The sequence below is a fragment of the Scomber japonicus genome, chromosome 15, assembly GCF_027409825.1.
Source record: "Scomber japonicus isolate fScoJap1 chromosome 15, fScoJap1.pri, whole genome shotgun sequence".
Lineage (NCBI taxonomy): Eukaryota > Metazoa > Chordata > Actinopteri > Scombriformes > Scombridae > Scomber > Scomber japonicus.
This window is the reverse complement of record NC_070592.1, coordinates 30,018,467-30,042,887: the sequence shown is the minus strand read 5'-3', so window position 1 is coordinate 30,042,887 and position 24,421 is coordinate 30,018,467. Positions and strand designations below refer to the sequence as shown.

At 38.9% G+C, this 24,421-nt stretch overlaps 1 protein-coding gene across 1 annotated transcript in view; it reads right to left on the bottom strand.

Moving 5' to 3' along the window:
- gabbr1b (gamma-aminobutyric acid (GABA) B receptor, 1b) overlaps positions 1–23,618 on the bottom strand; it is a 105,782-nt gene extending 82,164 nt beyond the window's left edge. Inside the window, exons 1-3 of the mRNA XM_053335008.1 lie at positions 23,478–23,618; positions 12,662–12,796; positions 761–931 (exon numbers count right to left, since the gene is read on the bottom strand). Of these exons, the coding sequence (XP_053190983.1) occupies positions 761–931; positions 12,662–12,796; positions 23,478–23,603 (432 nt within the window). The 5' untranslated portion in view covers positions 23,604–23,618. The remainder of the gene's footprint in view (positions 1–760; positions 932–12,661; positions 12,797–23,477) is intronic.
- Positions 23,619–24,421: the final 803 nt, after the last annotated feature.

Here is a 24,421-nt window from a genome sequence, read left to right as displayed (position 1 = left end):
AAAAGCCCCATAATTGTGACAAGAGTTAATAAATGAGGTGAAAAAAGAGGAACAGAGCAACAACTGATAACATAACCAAAGAGGACTTGAATGTTCCAGGTGTGGCGGAGACGCTTTACATGACAGCAAGTTCTGTGACATCATGCTCACACAGGCAGATCTGCTAAACTTATAATAAAATATTGGGGATTATTATAACCTTTTCACTTCAGTTTTAACTTTTTAAGTCACATGGATATGTCTTTGCTATGGGCAGATTTTCATTCATTTGTTAACATGTCTTCCCAATTACTTTGTATGTGTGCCAGTAAAATTCCTGTTCTGAGTTGTAGGAAATGAGGTTCATCAGGTCACTAAAAAACCAAAGTATCAATTGTACAAAAAATAAACAAATAAATAAATTTATATATATATATATATATATATATATATATATATATATATATATATATATTTTTTTTTTTTAATGTGGGCGACAATCATTGTCTAGACATGTGAAGTAGATGACACAGCATATTGTTGAGCAAGGTAATGTTTAATGGCTTTACTTTTTTTCTTACTTACTTACTGTAATACTTAGAATGACTAATTAGTTATCAAAAGTATAATACATTTTCCAATAACCAACTGATGTATTATAGGATAATCGTTAAAGCACTGTTTAGCAGACATGGGAATTTCATTTTAGATCAATTCCACAGCATCATGTGGTACATTTATACAGAAGCTTGGTGCTCAGCCAAATATATGTATTACTTACTGATGTAAACACTTCTGTTGTCTGCTGAATGGTGGCAATCTTCGTCCATTTCCACTTCTGGAAGAGCTGCACACGAGTGGGGTTGTGCAGGGTGGCAGACGGATGAGTGCGGAAAAAGGTGGGAAAACGCTGGCGATTGGAAAGAGCCGGAGAGCTGGAGCCATAGGACAACTGAAAGACAGGGATACAGAAAACAATCATCTGGTGTAATGTGATTTCTGATAAGAAGTAATGTACATTTTCAAAGAAGAAAATGGAAGTATTTTATCATCGTTAATGTTACACAGAGTTGTGATCTCTTAAATGTGTTAATATTGGCCCGATAAACCTAAAGCAGCACTAATCACTCAAAAATAATGGATCAAATTACTAAACATAGTAAGGAAATGTGTTTGGTAGATTATTCCTTTGTTGTAAAAATGCTTCTTGGCAATAAATCTTATACCATTGGAAAGCCTGTTTATTTCCCTTTTAAATGGAAGGAACATGCATTAGTGGGATGAGCAGCAGAGCTGAGTATGTGGGTTGTGCCCAGGAAAAATTTGGCAAGTCTTCTCTATCAATGCTGAACAGTTTATTCTGCCATTGACTCTTGTTTGGTTGTTTGGTGGATTTGGATGACTGAAGTCTGAAGAAATGAGACAATATTGCGAAATTTAACAATTGATTAATTTAACAAACAGGAGCCTCAGTAGTGTGTGGAAGAACCATACACAGCAGCAACAGCCTGACAGCTCCTCCTCATGCTGGTCACCTGCCTGCTCACACACTGCTGTGGGATGGCATTACATTCTTCAACCAGCATTTGTCACAAGTCAGCCAACGTGGTTGTGTTGGTCACTCTGGCACGAAGCCCACGCCTAAACTGATCCCACAAATGTTCAATGGGGTTGAGGTCAGGACTGCTGGCAGGCCGTTCCATCCTCTCCACTCCCAAATTGTGGAGGTAGTTTCTGATAAACCCCGCTCTGTGGGGGCAAGCATTGTCAACGTGGAGGACAGAGTTTGGTCCCAGACTGTGGAGATATGGGATTGCCACTGGTTGCAGAATCTCATCTCGACATCTCTCTGCATTGAGATTGCCTCCAGTGATGACAATCCTGGTTGGTCCAGTGAGGGAGATGCTGCCCCACACCATCACACTGCTTCCACTAAAGAAGGCAGAGAAGATTTGACACATTTTTCATGGGCGCAACCTACAGTACATACTTAACTCTGCTGCTCATTCCGCAAACGCATGTTCCTTACAAATGTGGCTCCATTTAAAAGACAAATAAACAGGCTTTCCAACCGTATAAGATTTATTGCCAAGGAGCATTGTTACAACAAAGAAATAATCTACCAAACACAAATGTCCTTACTTTTTGTGCTATGTTTTATTTGTAATCTAAAAGAAATTACTCAAGGTGATCAACACACAGATAATTATTGCCAACTCTGCTGTGGGTTTATTAAAGCTTTCTTACTGAACAGCTGCCCACTGGGTATGAGACTGAAACAAAACAGTAAAGTCAAAGGCTGTAAAACCACAACAGTGAAAGACATTTTGTAAAGCATAGGGGAACTGCAGATACGGTGAGATTTTCACTCTAAGTGACACATTTCACATTACACGTAGTCATTTGATCCATTCTTAACAAAAATATTGACTAGTGCAGCTTTAAGGTTCATCTGTGATTTTCATATTTTGTTAAATTCCAAACCCTGATATATTATAAAGTCCATATAAATTGTGAATTATGGAGTCTGATAGATCCAGCTATACACCCGTTGTTCTGCTCTCAGAATATTTTTTATGATTTAAGGTACTTGAATGACTTGATTTAATGAATGTATTAGATTCGATTTAATGGTAAGAAATTCTGCATAAGAAACACACACTCGATCTGGAATTTTATTTTAAAGGCTACATAACGGTTTATAACGTAACAGTAATGTAGCAACCAGCTGTAAGAAAGACGGCTGGTCACTCTGAATCGTCTTTGTCATACTCACAAAAGCAATGGCTGTAAGTTTGTTAATTTGAAGTAATATATAATATGTAATGATAAATGAATACGTATTGTAATGTGTGATGTTTATTAACTAACTTAAGTCATACAAGAAGTTAAAAGTAATTTGTGAGCTGATAAAGTGAGCGTTGCTTAGCAACAATGTGTCTCAGTTAAGGTAAACGGTTACTGTTACTGTTAAGGTAAACGGCTCATTTGTGCCGTGTCGTTTTTTAGCTATTCTTTAAATATTATTACTGTTTATTAGTTTTCTTTACAGCGTGTCGCTAAGGTTTTGTATTGTTTTTCATTTGCAGTTTCACTCGTGGTATTTCTACTAAATCTAAAGAAATAAAGGGAGCAAGACGCTCCGATCCTGGCTCAAGTGTACCTGAGTTTGGCTGACTGTTAAACTGTGTTAACGTACACAAAGCACACAACACACAGGGAGAACAGTACACCCGTCATAGAGAAGCTGAGGTATGGTGGGTTTATCCACCCTATTTTTAACAGCCCTGTTTGGAACAGAATGTCCCATGCAGTGTGTGTGTTATATTTTATTAACCCTATTACTGTACTTTCATGGTAAAACATGAAATGTATTTTCATTTCCAAGTGACTTGACTATGACTGTGGTTATATATATAAAAATAAAAACAATTAAAAACTGAAATAGAAAATGTAACATTACTTACTGAAAAGGGGTTTACAGAATTTATATGACTCAGTTTAAGATCAAGGGCCTGCAGACTGCCCAAAAAGGAAGAAAAAAACTAGAGACAGAAGAAGCTGCAGAATAAATGAGAATGGAGCTATAATCAGGTCAGACTATCTTTATGTTTGGTTCAATATCCTTCAGACAAATCACTCTAAATCAGATTTGCTCTGTTATTCAACATTTTTATTGATTGCCTGTAGTGTAGGCAGTACATTATGAAGTGGACAATGACAAATACATATGGGTCACAGTCTTACTGTAGCAACTGGAAGAAAAGCTCTTAATAACATAAAAATAGCAGTGCGTATGAAAAATGAAGGAATGTGTCTAGAAACTTTCTTTTCGTGTTAGTGCACTTTACCTGCATCCCCCAAAGAGCAGAATGACATTAATGCAGGGCTTTGCTCAAAGCTCTGTCAGGCTCATGACCTCTGGTGTAATTGATATGTTTGTTGGATACTACATTTTTGTTCAGGTTATCCTAGATAGAATCAAAAGTCATCAATTCAAGAGAGGCAATTGTAAAATGTCTCAATGTCTATTTTCAAAGTGAACTTGCCTTCCAATTTATTTAGCACACAATTTACTGCTGCTTTAAACAGTTGCTGCACCTCCGCGCTGCCATGCTGGATGTAAACAGAGTCGCTCTACGGTCGTCATCAGGGCTTGAAATTAACTTTTTGATCTACTAGCCAAGTGGCTAGTAGATCAAAAAAGTTACTAGCCAACCAGATTTTTTACTAGTCAAAACCAAAACGTTGCTTTACTATTGTATTTGTATTTCATAGGGGTGTGACGATACACTCCGCTCAACAGAAGAGACACGATATTGGGTTCACAAGATCAAGACGAGACGAGATTTTAACTCTATTTTTAAGAAAACTTCAATGAGGAAATAAATGACTGTTCTTTTAGTTGAAATTCACAAAATGGAAATTGAATTGAAATGTTTTAAATAATCATCTTGTAATGAATCACTTCAGTTCTACTTTCTAAATATATAATGATCATATGCAGTATGCAGCACTATAAAAGGTTTCCCCATATAGATATTTTATGGATGGATCATTTTGGTATTTATGGAAATAACAACCATAAATACAAAGGTTAGATACAGTCACAAATACTAAAAAGTAAATTATAAAGAGTAGAAAAAAATTCTAATATATAAATATAAATTAAATAAAGAATCTAACTATCACAAATGATATCATATTGTTAATAAAAAACACAGAAATAAAAGTAAATTGCACAAATCCTGTATCACATAAATACACAAGTAGAACAAAATATAAATTGTGTTATAATTTGTTTGTGTGACTCATTTTACTTTTGGCATCATTAGTCTTCCATACATGCACTAGATTTCTCCGCTGCTCCTACCTCAGGCTCTCAGTGTAGAGACCTGAGGTCAACCTGCTGCTCTCCTCATCTCATACTTCTGTGAGATCTTCTCTACAGGTAGAAGTTGTAACAAGCTTAATGATCCACATGTGACTTTATAAAAACAACACATAACGTGCGAATGAGCGATAAAAAAACGATCGTCTTTTTTTTTTTTTTTTTTTTGGTGCGCCACTTAATTACAGCTGTGCGAGACAATATTCACTTCGACTAGAAATATTGTCGCGTTTTCGTCTCGCGCGAGATCACGCGGCACGATATCTGGTCTCACCCCTACTATTCAGTCTTCTAGCCAAGTGGCGAGACAGCTAAAAATCTGTCTCGCCACTTGAGGAATTTGGGTCGCAAATGGCGAGTGGCGAGTGCTAATTTCGAGCCCTGGTCGTCATCACCTTGAGCCGGCCTTCCCGTTCTGTGATTGGTTCCCTATCTCGTGAAAATTTTGTCTTGGTGGCCATACTTACTTTCTGAGCGAAGTAGAATCTCGCTGGAATGAGAGCATGGGTTTACCCAGGCTAGTAGTCATGGATTATAGGTAAGTAAATGATATGCAAACATGTATGTGCAATAAATATACACAGTGCAGTAACAGATGCAATTTGACCTATGGCTAAGCTATGCCCCCTCAACTCACTCGGACAAACATTCACATCAACATCAACATTCAGTGACAGGAGCTATGGCAGGTGTCGCAGTAGGAGACATTTCACTGGAGGCCATTGATGAGTTTTGGAGACAAAAGATCAGATATCATGTAGAAGTCACCAAAAGGGTCTAAACTACACATTGGAAGGATATATTAATCATTGTATTATTGAGAAAGTTGATAAAAAGCTTCAGTTAAAAGCCAAAATGTAAAGGTCCCAGTGCAAACATGATATACCGCATCTTGTTGCCATCACCAGCTCAGACAACACTGTTGATGTCAAAGTTTAACAAGAGCCCTTTGGACAATGATGTACAAAAACTAGAACAAAATAGGACAATTAACTCCCAGCAAACAAAGTAACATGATGAACAACGCAGCTAGGAGCTAATGTTAGGCTAACTTTAGAGTAGAAATGCACCGATTGCAAAATTCTTGGCCGATACCGTTTACCGGTTTTTAAGGAGGTCTGATCTGCCAAAACCGTTTTTTCTGATACCGATTTTCTATCTAAGAAATAATTATAATCATATATAATAGACACTATATTTGTTTGTCTTGAGTACCCTTCACCCAGACAACACTTTGCTTAAATAACTGCAATTAAAACCACAACTAGTGGTAGGCTATATGCTATTATAACCCCCCTTTTCAAGAATAAAACATCAGAAATAAGAAATAGAGTGAGAGTTTCAACAGTGCCTCCTGAGCAGATTTATTTTCAACACTGACCATAACATTCAGTCCAGTTTACAGGTCAATAACTAACTTACTGTTGGAATTATTGTATGTAAGTTATCCCATATTTACCCTTTCTACAATCATTAGTCTTTATAGTCTACAAGCATGCTGTTTTAAAGTTGTTTTTCAGGACCTATGACCCTGCTCAGGATCTGCTCAGGACGTCTATCTGAAGATCTGTGGCCAATCTGTAACCCTGCTGAGAATGTCTTTGAAGTGTGTGTGTCCACCCGAAGCAGACCAGCGACCGATCAGTGACCTATTTGTGACCGATGTGTGACCCCCACCCTTTAGAGCAAAAATGACTATGTAAATTAGGGAAATCCTGAAGCCAATAAAAAGAAAGGGTTCGGCAAGGTTTGCTCAGAACGGGTTAGAGATAGAAACTGAGCAGATCTCTGGCGTTCTCCTTGCAAGTAGAAACTCTAATCCTGTTGTCTTGTCTTCTTTGTCTTATATTTTAAGTGTTTTAGGTTGCCTGGACCTGACACTTACATTCAAACAACAACATTCAAAAACATCCTAGCAGTTGTCTGGTACAATGTAATTTATTGACTACCCCTCCAGTACCTCTGGGTACCCCTAGTACCCCGGGGAGCGTACCTATGTTCCCCGGGGTCCTATGTTCCCCGATCGCGGCTAACTCGGTTGCTAGCTCAGCGGCTAACTCAGCTGTTAGCTCGGCGGCTAACTCGGCTGCTAATTCGGCTGCTAACTCTGCGGCTAATTCGGCTGCTAGCTCGGCGGCTAACTTGGTTGCTAGCTCGGCGGCTAACTCGGCTGCTAACTCAGCGGCTAACTCAGCTAACTGGCTAACTGTAGACGGGATAATCCCTATGTTCCCCGGTCACATACAAAGCGGGGAACATAGGGATGATCCCGTACCCCGTTGTGAAACTGACCGGGGATTTGGGTCGTCCTGGCACAAAGTGAAATAAATCCAAATCAGTGACATGTTTTCTTCCTGAGTCTTGCTAGTTTTTAGCTGTTTTGCTCTGGGCGCGTTGAGCTGCTACGCACCGCGCATGCGGGTCAGTTTGATCGGCCGAAAACCGGAAATTACGACAGTGACCGGCCAGTCACCGATTGGATATAAAACCGGCTTTTTTAATCGGCGGCCGATTGATCGGTGCATCTCTACTTTAGATATGTAATTTTACTTTAACTGCTGGTTACTTTACTGTAGGTGATGTGAGTGAAATGGACATTTTATCATGTCTAATTATACTTTTTTATTCCTCTCTCTGTGGGTCTGAGATACCGTACTGGAACACAACAGGGAACATTATAGTGTGTTGTGTTGTTTTTAGATTGGTATTCCTTTCTTTTTTCTTTGCTACAGTACGAAGTGGTGCTACGGTTTGTTTGACACTAACCCTAGGAGCCCCACCACCAAACTGCGCCCCTCCCCCAAACAGTTTTGTCACCCACCACCACAGGTACTGTAATATCTTTTTCTGGGCTTATGGTTCTTAGTTTTTCTTTGATTCTGCTTCTAAGCTTGGTCTTTACAGTAATTGGACAAATGTTCTTGAGACAGGGATTCTGTGTGGTGCAGGCTTCATATATAAGTGATTTTAAGATTTAAAGTCTTAGGTAGTGCTACTTCCTGAACACAAACAACATCGGGGCTCTGTGGTCACTTGTCAGAGTTCCTGGTGGTCCATGACTGACAGTCTATTAGACTAATAGAAGAACAGCAGAGCCCCATCAATCAGAAACCCCACCCCTAGAACATTTGTTCAATTACGGTTAAGAGCACAGAACTTCAGAGCAGCAGTCATGTACACTGCGTTGGCAGTAATTAATTTTGTTATATAATTTCCGATTACACAGCTTGTATAAACATTGATTATTTAGCAATTTTTGTATCCTTAATTCCAGTGTGGGGAAAGTTCACTTTCTACATGAACTAGTTCAAAGTTCAGTTCACAAATTTTAAAATTAATTAAAGCTGCAAGCAGCGTTGGGCGGGACCTCGCCCCCTTGCGCACATCGGGCCGTGGCGAAGCGGAAAGGTTTCAGTTAGGGGCATTTAGATGTCTTCAGACCTGGGCTTTTATCAGACACTGCAATAAGTAGATCACTCACACACATATACACACTCACACACACACACAAACTCTCTCTCTCTCTCTCTCTCTCTCTCTCTCTCTCTCTCTCTCTCTCTCTCTCTCTCTCTCTCTCTCTCTCTCTCTCTCTCTCTCTCTCTCTCTCTCTCTCTCTCTGTTTCTCTCTCTCTCTCTGTCTGTGTGTGTAGACATTTAGACTGAGCAACTGAAATTAACTGCCAACACTTTGATGAGTCAAACAGGAGAGGAACTTATTTCCAGTGAAACCTGTAGATATGTTTGCAGGTCATGCTCTTGTAATTCGTGTTTGATCTAGACTTTGACAGCAATGTCACTGAAATAGCTGACAGACTGCACAGATATCTAAAAACATAATAATACAGTCAATAAACTTGAACTAGAAACAGAAAACTGAGGCACCTTTTCCTCATCAGGTAGCATGAGTCATTAGTGGTTTTCTCCACTGGGTGGCACATTAAGACCAGAAATGAATCAGGATGACTGCATAGCACAAATGAGCCAGCTGCGCGCACACACACACAGTCGTTGCCATGGTAGTTCATGACTGGACAGCATGAGGACAGAGCATGCACAGACAGTATGGAGATTTGAATGGGAGAGGAACAAGGTGCACATGTGGGTCCGCAGATCAAGAATTTAAACTTCTTGATCAGACCAAATTACACACATCTATAGATGAGACTTGTGGCTACATTTTGACGTTTGAATGGAGTCTGTAGCTGAAAGTATGCAGGAATAATGTATATATTTTGAAATGCCTGAAAAATCGTCAAAAATCATATATTTAAAGGCAAAATGTGCACTTCCTGTTGGATTTAGGTCAGGGGTGTCAGTGTGTGATTTGTAGGTCTTGATAAGACAAACAATTGAGTTTCTATGACATTCCTATCAGGAGTAGTGGTTGTTTTAGTGTTTCTAGGTGGCGCTGTTTGTTTTTCCATTTTATCGAATTTTTCGCCAGACCTGATGTGCGTTCTAAATTTGGTGAGTTTAGGAGCAGGTTTAGGGGGTCAAATTAAGGCTCAAAGAGGCTGTAGAATAATAATAAACGACACAAAAACAATAGAGTCCTTGCCTCCAGGCAAGGGCAGGAGTCCTCTTGAGTCCTCGCCCTCTTGCCTTTCGGCTCGGTCCCTAACTAGTTCAGTTCATAATTCAAAATTTAGAACGAAGTTCACAGTTGCAAAAATGAACTACTTCATAGTTTTTTTTTAATATTATTTTTTCAAGGTTATTGCCACAGCCCATATAGAACCACAGACATCAATTATGTTATCAGTTTTAACACTGAAACTATGCATCAGATGTCAAAATTGTTTTAAGTAACCATACGAAGATCCTGTCTGTAGGAAGGGACAACAACGTTTGTACTTCATGAGAAAGCTGAATTCTGTGCACAAGAAACTGAAGTCTTTTACTGAATCTGTGCTTACTTTTTCTTTTATCGCCTGGTTTGGTAGCATTTGTGTCAGGGATAAAAACCAAATGAGTCACATTGTGAAGGTAGCAAGTAAGCTTATTAGAACCCTGCAGACTTCTCTGACAGCCATCTTTGAGAAGCAGGTCCTCAATAAAGTTAGGTCTATCCTAGACTGTGTAAGCCACCCCCTCCACTGCAACTTTGAGATTCTCCCCTCTGGCCGGAGATTTAGAGTTCCATTTTACAAATGTAACAGGACCAGAAACTCCTTTGTCCAAGCGATAACCCTGCTAAATTTGCACAATACTGAATCACAGTCTTAAATTCTTTTCTTAGTGGTTTCAATTCAGCCAGACTTGATTGTTGCTTGTGATTTGTCTGTCTTGTTTTCGTTTGTTTTTTTTTACATGTGATTATGTTATGTTTTAGATAGTTTTTAACCTGTGTGCAAGTCAAGTTTCCCTTAAGGGACAATAAAAGCAACTGAACTGAACTGAACTATTAATGGTGGAGGCAGAGTCTGAGGTAGTGCTGCTGCCTTCACTTGTTTTGGCCTCCATGGTTTGCATTTTGATGACGCATGCAGCGGTGCGACTCTGTGGTGGCTGCTGTAGCCAGATTGGGTATTTTTTCCGCTACATATTAAGGCCTGTTTACAGTGTGTTTTAGTCGGGTTTTCTATAGAAATCTGGCTCTTTCTTGAACAAAGTTAAACTGTGAGAGAGTGCCGTTCACAAACGCCATAATGAACGCGTTCACAATAACGTTCATCAGGCAGAAATACGTTCAGTTCATGTTCGCCCAAAATATGAACGAGTTCATGAACGATCGTTCATTGAACGTGTTCAAGCACAACACTGCATAATTCTACCAAAGACCTGCAGACATCTTTTTATTTAAAAATTTAAAAATGCAGATGTAACCCTAACTGTACAGATATAGACTGGCATACATAAATTGAAAGGAATTATTTGGCTTGAGAGCATATTTGGGGCAGTATGAAATACCTCTGATGTGCTGTAAGATTATTAATAATATTAGGCATTCAGTAGGCCTCTAACAATATTTAATGTGCTGTATATTTTTGTGTCCCAGAGAAGAAAAATTGCAGCAATACATTTACCTGAGGGCAACTGACATAGGTATACATTTTCATGAACATAGGACATTGCATATAGGTATCATGATATAGGATCATGATCTCTACCTGTGTGCACTATGTGGTGCTAGAAAAACCTTCACTAATTATAGGTTATGTTACTGTATGTCACGTGTAAACCACAACATGTAAACTTCAATTAAAATGAATGATTGTCACATAGGGCAGACTTCCTGTTATCACTAAGTGGTGCTATGATTCAATTTGGACATCTACATGTCAACAGAAAGACACACTGACATGTATTGTCCTTGTATATTAATACATAATTAAACACTGGAGAACAATTTCTAGTTGGGTGGAGCTGATGAAATCCAAGTGAAATGCATGACATGCATGTCAAATTTCAGGAATGTCAGAGCAACTTTATTCTGAACTAAGCTTGCCACTCATTAGAGGGCGCTATGGAGTCTGCTAAACACACATAAACTTAATTCCTGTACGTTATTGCAATTTTCATGGGTTCAAATGTGTAAGCAAAGTTTCCAAGCATCTCAAAAATAACTTCCTGTTTCATGGTGAATAATGTGTCACCATAGCGATAGCTTTTCATGAAAACCCATAACCTTTACTGTTTAGCATCATCAACATTTTACAACTTAGTTGACCAAAGTGGATCTGGATAACCTGCTTGGAGTAGTTTGTAGAATTATATGGCCTATAACTTCCTCTTGCCAGTAGGTAGCTCTATGACTAGGATTTAATCTTGGCCTGTAAATGTCTTCAGACCAGGATCAAACATGTAAAATTTGGTAAAGATCTGAAAGTTTGGGGTTGAGCCACATCTGTAAATGGCAAATGGCACTGCTCAAAAATTGCACAGTAAATTCAAAACTTCCATCCTTGTTACATCTGCCTACCAATGTACATTCACCTACTTCAAATATAAAGGGGCTTTCAATTAAAAATTCAGTATTAACCTAACATACGCACAGTGGTGAGAACAAAATCAGCTCGTGCACACGTGTCATGAATCTGTCAGTGATTTTGTCACGTATTTTGGGGGGGGGGGGTTAGAACATTCCTGTGCACATATTAGTGAATGAGGCCCAATGTGTTTTGGTAAGAAACACTAAAGCAAACATTAACTACTACCTTTACATTTAATTGAGGATACTTCAAGATACATTTTTTGAATACTGCATGTCACCTTTTTCCTATTTGACTCCACATTTATAATAAACTGAAAGGACCTAAAAAGAAAAAGCTGAAAAGCTGGGCTTCCTCCTGGCTGTGGTGGTGAATGGTACCCCCTTAATTCCTGATGTAGTGAAGTGAAACAGACTGCCATGCATGAATGATTTTATGAATCAGTATTCTATGTTCACTCTCTTATGGTGGCAAGCCCTGTTTAGTTTTTTCTAATATAGTTTTTTGGCTCTATATGTTTGATGTTAAAGAGTGCCTTCCTTTAATGTTCTCTTCTAACTCACCCAGAGATTAGCTGTCATCTACACTGTATAGGCAACCTTGTCTTTTTCCCTGTGTACCAGGGTTTCTGTACAAACAAGCTCATCTTTGTCTTTTAGCCATGGTGGCTCACTGCTCATAGTAACTACTACTACTAAATATAAATATGCACTATGTACCACATTCTTCCCAAGGACGATCTTGCAGGCGATGGCTAGATTATGATTCACTATTGGTGTAGCGATAATCATAAGCATTAGTGAAATATGACGACCTTCTGTTGAAGATCCACAAACTGAAAGTATAAGGTGGTCCTTACCACTATGAGGTTCCACATACGAGCAGCCTCGGCCACCAGGGTGGACACGGAGCTGCACCCCGGCATCAGAACTATCTTAATTGGCTCCGTGTACAGAAGGTCATATAGCAGTTTGGTGGCTTCCCCTGGATCACACTGTGGACATGGACAGTGAGGCAGTCAGTAAAAGAAACACTTGCAACTATACTAACACAGTATACATTTATTATGTGCATTATTTGCAATATGTAAGGTGACCATAGATTTCAAAATAAGACATTTTTTAAGATCTCTATCTTGAAGAGAATGATTAAATATAATCCAACTAAACATCAGATTTCACAATACTAAGAAATACTAAGAAAAACATTTCCAAGAATGGTTAGGAAGATGAAGTGTGATTGTTAGTATAACAGTATAGTATTGTATGTATATGTATTTTGTTTTGTTGTGCTCTTCTCAATAATAGCAAGTGATGTACCCATCCCACCATGACATTTTCAGTCAATACAAAAGCTGCAGTAGTTGTTGCTTGGAGCTGTTAAATTAATTTATATGGTCAGCTTTTTAAAGTCTGTGTTAGAATCCTGATGTGTCAGTATATACATGGGAGTGGGTCTTGTTCATTGAGTACTGCTCATGAGGCGATTCCCTGCAACATGACTGTAATGAATGGAAGACAATACCCACAGCCCTTCTTCTGTGCAAAACAAAACAAAAACAAAATGTCCTCTTTGTGTTTCCCAATGAAGTGGGTTTTTTTGGTGTTTAGTGATATCTCAGAGTCGATTTCTAGACCTCCTGAATTTGCTCTTGCCACTATGCCTAATGAGACATGAAATATGGTTCGGTCTGTGTTTATATGGTGTGTTCTGAAAGAAACACAGCAACAAGCAAATGTGCTCCACTGACTTCCTAGGCAAATTGTGGCCAGTACTGTCAAAATGAACAGATAGACACTAGACTCAATAGAAGACAGGCTGCATGAAAACGTCTCAAGAACGATGGTCGTATCATCACTAGCTGAGCTGATGAAAGTTGACGGTGAGTAAGTAAGTTTAAATAAATGGCAAGGAACCAGGGGCCAGCTGTTGTTTTAGAGGGGTCAGTTACAGTAGTTTAACTCAGACAATAAATGCTTATTTTAGCAGTAGAATGGTTCAGAATACGTACATGTCAAACACCATCTTAACAAATACATTACAAAGTAAGACAATGTGTAATTTTACCAGCAAGGTTAAAAATTTTGTATTTGTATTATTATTGCTCTATTGTGATAACAGACGTACGCTCACATCAAAAAGAGACAATTAATACTTCATATATATTTTCTTATTATAGTGGTATATTATAGTACAGATATATACAGTTCAACAAAGCATATACTCTGGTACAGTAGAGATCAACTTTGAATACTAAACTGATTAAAACAAAACATTCACAGATCTAAAAGTTTATGTTTGCATCATGAAGTATGAATGCATGTATCAAATACAGCTTCAGTGTCCAAACTACCTATGGCACAGTATACACAGTATGATCTATTCACTGCATTCTTGTTAAGGGGATAAATACCAACAGACACAGACAAACATTTAATGATCAGAAAAGAAACTAAAGAGAAAGAGAGGGTGTATCTGACTCAAGTTATCTGACTCAAGTTATCTGCCGTCTTCTTTATTGTATTGAGATGATTTACTGTAAAAAATTTGGATACCATTTTTTTTAATTTAAAAGAGGAATGTGTCTTATACATTGGTGTATCCTATACACCAGTAAAATACAGAGAGAAGTTGGATCTGGATATCATTATAGGTCTGTAAAGGTCCATCCACACTAAGGGCAATAACTATAATAACAATGTGCGTTCCAGCTGTGTCGGCAACTAATGAAAATAGACTGTTGATGATCTGTTACTACTGTATGTTGTACAGAAAAAGTTCACAGTCTGGTTCACTAGTTGCTGTAATGTTTCAGTATTTACAGGTCAAACTGATGTTGAAATGAAATGTGCAACGGTTCACAGATGACCAGCTTTTGCACACTGGCAGGCAGAACCGATCTGAAGCCTCAAAGATTCACTAACTTGGTTGTTTTTCCAATGAATGGAACAGAGGATGATGCTTTGTTTGACTCTGGGACTGAGTTCAGCTACTCGGGTGCAAAACTCGGGTGCAGTTTTTGGGACTGGAGTAAGCACACAGCTACACACTGTATCAATTATGTAAAGTTACCGTGTTCTTTTAAAATGTTTCATTGAAACTCATTACCTAATCTGAACCAGGTCTGAGTTAACATACAGGTCCAGTTCAGTTAAGCAAATCATTACCAGACCATTAACCACTAACCTGACACACTTATTCAGGTGGAATATGTGTGTTTTGATGTTTTGATGGGTGACACACAGAAAGGTCCGCCGGCCAGGACTCGAACGGGGTCCTATAAACCGTTTTTTACGGGTATGTCATACTTAAAAACTCACTGTTAGCTAACCAGTGTGATATCAGAAGCAACACTGACAAATAAGCTTGAATGAGTAATAAGCATTAACTAAGAGTTAATAAACATACAAGTGTGTAGGGAAAAGGAACACATGATGGAATATATAGCATACTAGAAGAAGTAGGTAAAAACAGTATATATTAAATACACTGCAGTGCTAGGCAGTTCCTTGCACACTCGAGTGCACATGCTACATATAACAATACACAGAGCAGAGCAGAGCCACAGCCGGGGGGCAAGGTGAGGCACGTTCCAAGGTCACCTCAACCCCAGTCTTGACAGGCTTGTCTGGTTAGGCATTTATCTGTGTGGTTGCTGGGAAAAACATTTACCCACCTGACAAGCCACATTATCTTGATACACATGTTACAAATGGTGCTCCTTGCTTTCCATTTACAACTTATAGTCAATGAAAAATCAATAAGCTATTTAAATGATAATGGTAAAGATGTGAAAGTGAGCCATGTTTGGAATGATTTGGGAATTTGACTGTAGGTCTTTTTTATTTTGGGGGGGGGGGGGGGGGGGGGGGTCAATTTGTCATGTCATTATCACATTTCAGTGTGTCATATTACTCCACATGGATCACTCAACTCTGTATAACTCTTGATTATGGCTATTAATAATCTGATTATATTTTCAATTAGCTGATTAGTTGTTTGGTCCATAAAATATCAGACAATGATGAAAAATATTGATTAGTGTTTCCCAAAGCCCAAGGTGACGCCTTCAATTATTCAGATATTACGCTAACATATAGGTAATGTTAATAAGAGTGGAGCACCACACACCATTTTATTATTCTCATACACACAGGAGACTGAGAGATGCTTTCAAATTAATTAATGCAGTTTTGGCTGCTGACCATTTATCTAACCTACCAGTTATGTTTCATATAGTCATTAGCGTTTAAAGTGATTGATTAAAAAGTGGAAATAAAAAACAGTATGCAGTTGCATTGTCCTTGAAAACCTGTGAAGGCCAACTTTTTTCCACACAAACAATTGATCATAAATCGATAAGGGAATCAGTAAAGAATTGGATTAATAAGCAGAATCAATAATGGCATTGATATTAATAAAATGTTATCAATTCCCATTCCTACTGAGGGCATATGTTATTACATCAAACTGTAAATAATGCAGAGTTGAGAGACAAGTGACAAAATCAACACAGCTGCAAAGTTATTTTAAGTTGATTTACAGAAATAACACCAACCATTGTTATTAAAAAAGATTATGTCAACTGTTTCTTTTAGTCGTGTTTATCAGATCAGTTTGAGTTTGTACATTAATAATAAATCCCTCATGCAAACAAAAGTTAGACATGGAGTTCCACAAGGTTCAGGGCTTGGACCAATGCTATTTACCTTATATATATTTCTTCTTAGTAATACTATTTGGAAACACTCCATAAATGTTCATTGTTATGCAGATGATGGTAACTTATATGTATCAATGAAGCCAGATGTACCTACTCAGTTAACTAAACTACAAGCATGACCTGAGGACATAAACCTCTGGGTCACCTTCAATTCTCTGCTACTAAACTCAGACAAAAAAATATTATTGTGCTTGACCCTAAACACCTTAGAAACATATTATCTAATGATATAACTACTCTGGATGGCATTACTTTGGCCTCCAGCACCACGGATGCAACATTACAAAAATCAGACACATCCTGTCTAAAAAGATGCAGACAAACTAGTCCACACATTTGTTACTTCTAGGCTGGATTATTAAAATTCCTTATCAGGCCCTAACAAATCTCTAAAGACTCTCTTACTGGCTCAGAATGCAGATTCATGTTTACTAAGAAAAACTAGGGATATTTTTCTCATTTCCCTTCTCCTCACCTACAAAAGCTCTTAATCAGAGCTCACAGTACTAACAGCACATAGAGCTAATAGTACAACTGTTAATATCATTGTTATTTGTATTAGTGTTTTTATTATGCTTCTCTGTGTTTCTCTCTCCCTTTCCTTTCTTTCTCAACCCAACTGGACAAGACAAATGGCCGCCCATGTAGAGCCCGGTGCTTCTGTTAAAAGGTTTTTTTCTTGCATTGCTGGCACTGCAGGCTAGCAAAATGAAAAATGGCACCACGTTTGTGCAAAAATCCTGTGGCTAAAATGAGGCTGCAAATGCTGCTAGATAGTTACATTGACAAAGCCCCTTTAGACCAGACTAGGGAACTGAAATTTTCAAGATGGCGCTGCCCAGATTAGAAACTATTGGCTTCCGAGCAGCAGTCCACAAACCAATGGGTGGCGTCACGGATGTTACGTCCATTTCTTTTATACAGTCTATGGTAAAAAGCAGCCACTTTCTCTTCTCCCAAACATTGTGGGCACGCCTGCCGAGTCCGCTGAAACCCCGCCCCCTACCAAGTGTTACCTGTCAATCAAAGCCACTACCTCTACCCGAAACATGGACACTAGGTCTGAGAGCTTTCTGCTGCTAACTCAGCGGTTAGCTCGGCAGCTAACTCAGCTAACTGGCTAACTGTACACCGTAGTAGTAGTAGTGTGTGCTGAATGTATTTATACCTCTACAGCAGCAGGGGCGGGTTTATGTTAACGCAGCAGTGATTTTCAGACCCGCCCACTAAATCCTGAACACAGAAATGTTGAAACACAGTTTGTGAAGCCTAGCTCCACAATTCAAATCTAAATGGTTGAAATGCTTTTTACACCTTTTTTAGAAATACATTTATGACCTATTTAATGTGTTTAGAAGGAAAAGTCTGAATTCACTTTACATGGTCTTTAAAAATGTGAGGAAAGCATTGCTACAATGCTTGGCTGAATGATTAGGGTCACAGACCATTTCAGTTCAAATCCTAAACATTCATCATGGGTCTCACTTACTTTCCTGTCGCAGTGCTGGCCAATGTCAATACTCAGACAAGAAGTAAACTTGGACCCAAGCTATTACCTAGCAACCAGCCCCTAAAACAGTCACATCTATCTATGAGGATAAAATCCATTCCTCTGGAGTTACAGGAAGCTGCTGAGGCATGTGTTGGATTTCCTCTCCTTACCTAATGACACTGAGTCAACAGGCTGGGTAACAAGCAGCTTTGAGAAATCTGCCCTCCACAGTCCTGAATCAAATAAATTGGTTTGTAAAGCAGGCTGGCAGTAATCTGGAGCTACATTCCTCGCAGCTGACTCATTGATTAACCCTGGCACTCAGGGGAAATCACAAACACAGTCAAATGAGATACTGCAGCTTCTATATGTGCTCGCCACCCCATCCTCATTCCACTATGAACCTTTGGGACCTCTCCTCTACTTTCAACACCACAGTGATTGGACAGACATTTAATCATGTTTTCACCAGATCTCAGGAAAAAGCTTGAGATTTTCTGCTTTGTTCACCACCTGATGACGCAGGCTTTTCTGCCTCTCAGGCATAGCAGCCTGTGGTGCTGGATTGTGGTCAGCGGGAGATCCATCAGAGCATGTTCAGTGGGATATGCAGCTGGCCTGGCACAGAGGCAGACTGGTGTAGAGCTCTCTGATCGATGAGTGCTCCAGCCAGCACTTCTTACATTTGGCCAACTGTGCTCAATATGGCTTTCTCACACGGACAAACTAAAATCATCCAGCCATCCATCTGCTCCTGTTTGTGCAACGATAGTAGGTGCATGATCTCGCCTTTGTCTCAGAGCCAAATCTGTTTGTTTGAACTACAGTTGTCTTGGTTACTGTTGTCATGCCAACCTCTACACCCCCCTTCACTCCAGCCTTTTAAAGTGGGGATTCAATGCAATGCAGAGCAGCTCGAACCAATCAGAGTGATGCTTTTTTAAAAACACCAGCCTGTGCATTTAACTGTCTATATACTATGTGTGTGTTGGTATGCAGTGTGTAGAGAGGCTCAAGTGGGAATGATACAGAAATTATAATCTGGGAAAGGGCAACACAAGAACCTAAAACGACATCTTAGCAATTCAACAATGAATGACAATAATAAGGAACATCTGTGCTCACAGAGCTTAAATAGATCTCACACACGTTTTGAGAGAAATCAGTCAGGTCGTCTGAGCATGAATAGATAAAGAAAAACTGAAAATGTGTTTGCTGAGAAGTTCTTTGCTAAGCCTAAAATTGTATCTCATAAGTAACAGGTGAAGAGTAACAACCATAAAAACTGAAGAGTCAAAGATAAAAATAAATAAATACCATATATAATCCCTGAAATGCATGATTATTTTTCATCACTTTGGGCTCTAATGAGAAGCCCAACATGCAATCAACTGGGCAGGGTGGAAGCAGTTGTCATGGCTAAAAGAAGAAGCCAAATTAATATCAACTCTTGAAGAAAAAAAGGTTTGCAACTCACTAAATGACTATTTAAAACAGTACTCCAGAAGAATTTCATTTGAGAACATATGGCAGTTAAAGCCCATACACTGTATACATGCTAACTGTGTCCCTGTTGGTTAGATTCAGTCTGTGACAGCTGCTCCACTTTATTTGTTGTACAGTATGTTGTCATGACTCATATCTCATGTCACTATGAAAGCTCAAATATCAGAGTACTGATTACAGGGCTTCTGTAAGGGTACCAAATAAACCTCTGACTCAACTCACCATTTGTTTAATGATTCAGATAGATCTGGTGGGCTCACTGGCTAAATATCCATCCACATGTAGCGCAAATTTTAACAAATCTTTATCAAAATACTAGCAAAAGAAAGATCTAATGAATATCAGGAGTTTGCTCATCAAGATAAACAGTTGGTGGTGCTAAGAATTGCAAGTGCCATTAAACCATTACAGAAAAAGAGGCATGTCAAGATTATGTATTTTATATATATATATAATATATATAATAATGGAAAACATACTGGAAATATGGCATTTATGTTTCAGCTTCAGTAATACGTAAGTCACATGCTTCAGGTATGTCATTATTTATTCAGTAAGTCTTCTATTGTCACATTTTGCTTCACTGATACACCAATCAATTTTTCTGAGTTATTACCAACCCAAACTGGTAACAACTATGTGTTCTTTAGTTGAGTTTATAGGTAATAGTGGAGGTTTCTTTTAGTGTTTCATCTGTAGTTTCTCTGTATTTGCTCATTGGGAATTAGTAATATACTACAATTCACCATGTATTTACTGGATTAATACTTAGTAATTGGTCAACTATACAGCTATGGGTTATCAATAAATTAATCTTGCTGTAGTAGTCAGGAGGAGATATTGTAGAAAAAACTAATTATTACATTTTCTACTAAACATCTTACTATCTTTCTTAGACTTTCAGCTGTAGTGTCCCTGTATTTACCTACTTATTTACAAGAGATAATGACCTATTAATATATATTGGGGGCCTCAATATCCTGGTGCTTTATTCAACCAAAGCACATGACTTCCCTTTTGTCTGCTCAAAGATAAAGGTCCAGGGCCTAGCAGGAAGAATCACAGCCTGATGTGGGTTAACGGTGCCCCGTATCCGCTTCCTGTTCTTGTGTGACGAGACTGTGGAGTCTGTCAACCTGGACCCCTCATGCTCCTGAACACCCCCCTCTCTCACACACACCCTTCTCTCCCTGTGCCCACACGCACATAGACACACACGCACCCCTCTTCTCTCCTACACACACACACACACACACACACACACACACACACACACACACACACACACACACACACACACACACACAAATACCTGTTTATTTATACAGTCATAAACATCTGTTGTTGTTTGTCTATTAGTTATAATGGTTGTACAATTGATAACCTTTCATTGATTAACTTGTGAAATGCAGCAAAGAACCTCCGATTGGGATTGGAAGTGGGTCGGCTGGGTATATGGCATTCACTCTAACCACTCGACCACCTGCACACCCTAAGAGAAGCATTTTTGTGGTCATTGTGCATTTCTCTCAATGTTATTGTGATACATGGCTGATCAAAATAGTTTCAAACCTTCACCTTATCTACTTTATGACTGATTGAGGCTAATCAGACAGTTTGGTTATTTATAAAGCACAGCATTAGTTCATGCAGGACATGGAAGTCATACTCCCCAGCTGTAATCAGCTGACAGTCTCTGACTGAATCAGCATACCTTATCAGTCACACACAAATCACAGCCATTCTCACAGCAAGGCAGTCTATTTAAATAATACTCTAGATAGAATAAGACTGTAGGTACACTGGTCTACACCAACACTCACACTGCTGCTGGAAAAGCTTGCCTCCATCACCCCAGCCTCCACCTTTCTGGTTCAGGGTCCCATCATGGCCCACTCTGCAGGGTAGTTTTGCATCGAGCTCCTTGTTTTTAGCTCAGCATGGCTGATCCAGAGAGCATCTTAGAGTGGAGCCTTCAACACCAAGTGAAACTGTATTTCCATTTGTTGCAATAAATGGTTTAATCTATGACGAGAGTGTTCCTGACTGAACCGGTTTTCCCGGTGGTGCCCCATATTAATCATTAGAAGTGATTATTCTTTAATTTCTTGTAAATAATTAATAATTATTTAGGATAATTATTAGTAATTAATAATAACCAAAGGCAATCCTCTCTACTTTCACATGTATGGTTGCCTTGTAGCAAGGCTATCACATACATTATAGTAGTCCTTCCTTAGTGGAGCTACTTCTTACATGTTGGTGTTCAGCAGTGACTTCATTAGTTCTTGTGATTATTACTTCTCTACATTTTTAGTGTTCTCTTAGTGAGACCATTGTTACCAGTTACAACAAATGGTGCTCCTGTGATTAGACTATCTCCCCTCCCCTAAATAATGGCTACCCCATTATTATAGGTCCCACATATACTATAATTTACCATATATTTAGTGGGGATATACTTAGTAATTAGGGGACTTTAAAAGAAGAGTTACAATTTTATGGCAACACAAAATGCTAAATTTTGGATTAAGTGTTACTTGTAACATCAAGTGTTTCATAGGCCCAGTATACATGGTTTAAACAGAGTAATACTGTTCTCTTTCTAGGCAGTAGTCACTATTCCTCCAAAACATAGCATTTTCAAAGCATTTGAAAAGGTGCTAAAAGTTGTTCAGTTCTCTCTCTAAGTCCACAATCATCTGTGTTTGCATGTATAAAAACACATTGAGATAGAAGGTCTATGGCAGCCTGCTTTTATTTTTCACAGAAAAAGGATGAAGCAACCCACTGTCACATAACTTGGTCAAACAGGCAGAAACTGAAATGACGATCACAAGTTTACTTTTTTCTCACTGATCTTGACCTCCATACTTTTCTTTTTCTAATTATATTTCCTCGACCAAATCATTTCCTGCTCTTTTTTTCTGCAGAGATCATATTTAAATGTAAAACACTGTGTTGCATTCATACGGTTTGGAGTTCTGCCGGAGTGAAAGGTAACAAATAGAAACAGAAGAGCAACAGTTAAGAAGGTGAGCAGACAGAGAGCCATTAGCAGAGAGGGTGCTACTGTTTGAATGTGAGCTGGTTTTATAGCTTCTGTTCTTATGCAAACACACAACGATGCAGGTGTTACACCACTATACAGTAGGTAGAACATTTTGCTTGGGCTGCAACCCATTTTATGACCTGAATGCCGCATTTTAAAACATAAAATACACAGAGGAGAGATTACTACCAATTATCTTAATGACGCCTGACATGAGGTGAAAATTTAATTACTGAGTGGCAATATAAATAAAACAACCACAGTGACACAATCTGTTGTATGGACTCCAGATATAAATAATGAAAAGTTAATTAAGAGGTGTAATTTATGCTTTCACCTCATTAAAAGTTTAAGACAACCATTTCTAGAACAGCCTTACGTTCTCACCAGCACTTTCCACATTTTATAAAAGGTTTATCAGTTGTTACTGATGGTTAATAAATTATAATTATAAATCATAAATCACTAATTCTTTACAGATTATTTATCATTAATAAGAACACATGATGGTTACCAAGTTGTGGATAATTCAATTATGTTTATCAGTTTTATTGGATAACAATGCAATTATAAATCCATCCATATAAATCCATGAATAAATCCTCATGTTTTTCACTTTGTAATAAGCCAGTAAGTCTGTAGTTGCTAAAACACAATTTCTAAGGAATAAGTGCCTCACCAGAGAGACTTAATTAAGTCTTACTTTATTCGTAATTTTGGTATAACCTGTTTGTTAATGTGCTTTCCATCCATACAGACATAGTTACTGTGACAGTAGTTTAGAAAACACTGGAAATGGTGATACATAATCAACAGGAAACCTCCAAATCAACTCTGATTCTGATCCACTGACTGAGCCTCTACTGTGAATGAAATAACTGTGTAGTATCCGAGTTACTCACCATACTGTCATAGTGTATCAGCTCCAGCTCGTAGTCTGGAAGTATGTCAGTCCTCTTATTCACCAGGTCCAGGGCCATCTGAGCAGCGGGGAGGCAGGCTTGGCCCCCAGGCCAGCCACCACTCATGGGGAAGAGGGCGCCAATGTAGAGCTTCTTCTTGCCTAGAGCCGGGCAGGAGCAGGATAGGAGGACAGTGAGGGTAAGGGTCACAAAGTAGCTGAGGAGTGGAGCCATGGCTGGTGGGTGCTGGAGCCTCAGAGGTACTCAATGAAGTCAGTTATTCTCCAGTACTGTTGAGCTATGAGTCTGCAGGGTGGACTGTGTGGGTCAAGAGGGATGTATTCCCATGAGGGGCACCAGTAGAGTTTTCGTCAGAGATGGGAGCACATGTACAATCTAGCAGCTGACAAACAATGACAATACATACAATACTCTTACTCTGTTACTATGGATTCCCACTCCTCTTCAACTAATTCAGCATTATGGAAATCATTGTTATCTAGTATACCATGTTTTGAAGAGAACTTTATAAACCCTGATCGTCCTCTAACTTCTGCTGCATCCTCAAGCAACTCGTTGAACGCAATCATTAAACTACAGGGGTGAAGTCTGAAGATGAACAGAGACGGTTGATTAACATGAAGGCAGCCTGGAGCTGAGTGAACTGGGATGTGAAGAGGAGATTAAGGTCCCTGCGCTGTCCAAGGTACTGAAACTAAACTCGCGTAGCCTGTTTCACGCAGATAACAACGCGTCCTTTACCTCTGTACGAAATCTGAACATAAATCCACACTCAGCTGACGAGGAAACACACGAAGAGCGTTATTTTGTCCGGATCCTCTCTCGTCATATATCTGCCCTTCCTCGTCTATCCGCCTACATACTCACGGCTCTCTTGTCAAAACGCTCATTACAAAAGCACACATCGAAAAGAACCGCAATAA